This window comes from Limulus polyphemus, unplaced genomic scaffold (assembly GCF_000517525.1).
Source record: "Limulus polyphemus unplaced genomic scaffold, Limulus_polyphemus-2.1.2 Scaffold4024, whole genome shotgun sequence".
NCBI classification, from domain to species: Eukaryota; Metazoa; Arthropoda; class Merostomata; order Xiphosura; family Limulidae; genus Limulus; species Limulus polyphemus.
Genome location: NW_013669634.1, coordinates 53,817 through 57,337, shown reverse-complemented (window position 1 = coordinate 57,337; position 3,521 = coordinate 53,817). Strand labels below are relative to the sequence as shown.

The 3,521-nt window shown below is 30.3% G+C and overlaps 1 protein-coding gene across 1 annotated transcript in view; it reads left to right on the top strand.

The window, feature by feature from the left end:
• Window positions 1–1,012: 1,012 nt before the first annotated feature.
• The window catches only part of LOC106470469 (NECAP-like protein CG9132), a 14,069-nt gene continuing 11,560 nt past the window's right edge, over window positions 1,013–3,521 (top strand). Inside the window, exons 1-2 of the mRNA XM_013931029.2 lie at window positions 1,013–1,124; window positions 2,622–2,722. Coding sequence (XP_013786483.1) covers window positions 1,039–1,124; window positions 2,622–2,722 — 187 coding nt within the window. The 5' untranslated portion in view covers window positions 1,013–1,038. The remainder of the gene's footprint in view (window positions 1,125–2,621; window positions 2,723–3,521) is intronic.

Below are 3,521 nucleotides of genomic sequence, written 5' to 3'. Positions count from 1 at the left end.
CTTGTTGTCATATGTCAAACAGTTCAAGTTTAATCAAAGTTCTAATTTACTTTCACCAAAACAGTCTCCCTTCAGAAGTGAGTTATTGTAATGTGTTCTACTGTTGGTCGGGTCGGGTTCTTTTAGACTTTTAACGATAACGAATTAGTTTACTTCTTTTATAAAATTTCTACAGGCTACTTCCACAGTTAGTTATACTCAAGTTCTAGGCTTAAGATCACGAATAACGTTTCATCATAAATTCCTCACCAATGATACTAGGAATAAAGTACAAATGAGCTTTTAGTGTTTCATGGCTAATTTTTAGTTATTGTATACTAACTGGAGTACCTGTCCCCTGGACGGAAGTTATGTAAATTCATGATTAATGAAAGATTATCTTAGGAAAGGAAAAGTTGCTTCCCTTATAATTATATGTCATTGTTAAAACCGCCCATAAAAACAGCAAAACACAAAATGTAAAACAGCAAGTTTGCATGTATCTCCACATGGACCCAATGAGCCTCCAAACCAAGTTTTGTGAAGATCCATCCACAGGAGGTGAGGTAGTGGTAAAAAATGCAAAAACGTCCATAAAAACCGCAACACGAAAAGTTGAAAATTTGTATGTACCACTGCATAGACCTAATGAACCTCTGTACAAATTTTGGTAAAAATCCATCTACACCCTGCGAAGTAGTTATATGGACAGACAACAGACAGTACAGTTATATTATGTGGATACGCGATAACTAACACTGATCTGAATACTTCACTGACTGAATAACATTCGCTCATTATAATTGCTTCTCATACTTATCACTAGCATGCCCATTAGATCTTAACTTTAAGCGCCCTCTACCGAACATTTAAATTAAAACATTAAAAATACAGCTTAAAAATATATTTATTTCATATGTTCTTGGTAATTTGAATAAAATGTGTCTAACAGCTTCTATTTGTGAATAGCGAATAAACTCATTTTTTTGTCATGCGACCTCTATCTTATACAAGTTAGAAAAAGAATAAGAGGGCGTTTTCTAATTCTAGCTATTCAAGATGGACGAGTACGAACGTGTTCTCTTAGTAAAACAAGAAGTTTTTATTTATAAAATTCCTCCACGAACCTCAAATCGAGGTTACAGGTACTTTTATATCTATTATGATTAATGTAATTGTAGTCTAAGAAGCAGACAGCGAGGTGTTACAACGTACTTCGTCATACTACCAATAATACTAATAATAGTAATAAGTTGAAGATATGGGGCTATGCTGTACAGTTAACAGTTGTTTTGGCATTGTAGTACTTCTTAGAATTATAGAAGTGAGTCTATCGTATTAATTATATAACTAGATCATAGTTTAGAAAATGAATTACTTCAACAAACTTTAGTTTGAGACTAGCAGTGACACTGTCACTTATAGTTATACTTATAGAGTATATCTAGTAACTCAATCGATTAACCCTGAAATTGTATAAGTTAGCGTATTTTTTATGTAGGGAGGTATTTCATTTGATATGAATGTCAGTTGTGAACTTAGACCTATAAGTTATAATATTGTACGAGCTTGTAGAAATGATAAGGAAGAAATAAAGTGATTGTTTGTGGTTATGTGGACTGGATTTAAAATTATTTTCACTAAATAATCTTAAAAAAAAACACCCAGTGAAAGAACAATATTACAGGATTAGTAATCCTAAAGTTTAGGAAGCTGTACGAGTCACAGCTGAGATTTACATATCTACAATTATTATAACTTAAAAAGTTAAGTTGTATACCATTTAAACTTTCTCATTAAGTTAACATTTAATAACTTAAACATTATTATTTTACATGTCATTTCTCAACATTATCTAAGTGCTTGACATCAAATGAAGTTAATGAACTTGCTCATGAAAACATTTAAAGAAATCCTTTAGACCATTAAGAAAGAAGTATTACTAGATATTAAAAGTGGAAAACCTTTCAATTTAATTATGGTACAAAAAGCTTAATGGCAAGAGCACTTTTTAAAGTAAATTTTCCTTATACAAGACCCCAAATTGTGTTACTTTTATCTATTAGTTAGTTTGTTGCTCATAATGTTTTGTTCTCATAGTTATAGTGAAAATATAATGCAATATCTTTAGTAAATGAGCTTAAATTCTATTTTTATCAATTAATGAAGGTTTTTTCTGACTTATTTTGAAATTAAATTCTACTAAATGTTTATTCTCATATGAGGCTTGGAAAATTGAAAATATTAATAATTAGAAACACTAATTTCAATTGGTTGATTATATTCATGTGTCATGACACAAAACAGTTAAGCTGAACAACCCTAATTGCTCAAAATTAATAGTGAAAAATCATAATGGAAATATTATTATTACATTGATAGTTGGGATAATTGAAAATATTAATTTTGATGGTTATTGTCATGAAATTAATCAAGTTAATCATAATTTTGATCAAGTGACTATGTATGCAACACTGAGTAATTAAGTTAATTAACTCTGTAGTTTTATAAATTAGTTTAATACATGATTTTTTTTTAACCTTTTATACATTTTATGAATTAACTATTTAGTTTTTGGTGTAAAAAGTGCATTTTGAACAAGTGAAGTTTTTTTGCTAACAAGTTAAAATGTTGTTATTTAGAGCAGCTGATTGGAAATTGGATTCCCCAGACTTTACTGGACGTCTTCGTATTGTAACTAAAGGATCAGAATGCATTTTGAAAATTGAAGACAGAAATAATGGTTTGTGTTCATGGAAACATTTGTTTATTGCACTTTAAAGTTAAATGTAACTGTGAAAGTGATAAAATACAATAGTTTGTACTGTCTACAATTTTTAAATTAAATATTCCACATTTTATTCTACATTAGATATATCCTTTTGCACCATGTACTCCTTCCCCACAATTTTAAAATGATTTAAACTAACAGCAGAAACTACATCATTAAGGAAACTATACTGTAAGCTTACAATTGACAAAAATAAAACTTAATGTCAGTATTTGATTTGTCACCACTTAAATGAGTAATTCTTAGAAAGTGTGTTTAAACAATAACAGTTTTGGACACCAGTATCACGTTCCTCTCTGGCTGCACTCTAGAGCAAAAAATAAGAAATCCCAGCTTCTCCTCATAGTGATTGGTCAACCACTTGGATTGAACTAACACAAAGATTTGCAGGGTTGAGTAGAGTTTGGTGATTTGAATTCTGTTTTACCTGTAATTACTCGAAGCAGTTATTTTAACTGTTTAATAGCGTATGTTTTATTATTAGTGGTGACTTTCATTGCTGTGGGCAAGTCTACTATATGCCCCCCCCCCCTATATCTAGAGCATTGTCATGTGAGTTTGTAATTTTTGTACTACCATGAAGAGAGTGTATTCCCTTTCAAACTTCCAATAGTGTACTAGTTTCAAGTTTTAGATGAGAAATTAAATAGTAAAATATGCTTGTTATTGCTTATCTGAAAATAAACTTGACACTGGAAGCATTGTTTATCTATATATACCTGCCTGACACTGGAAGCATTGTTTATCTATA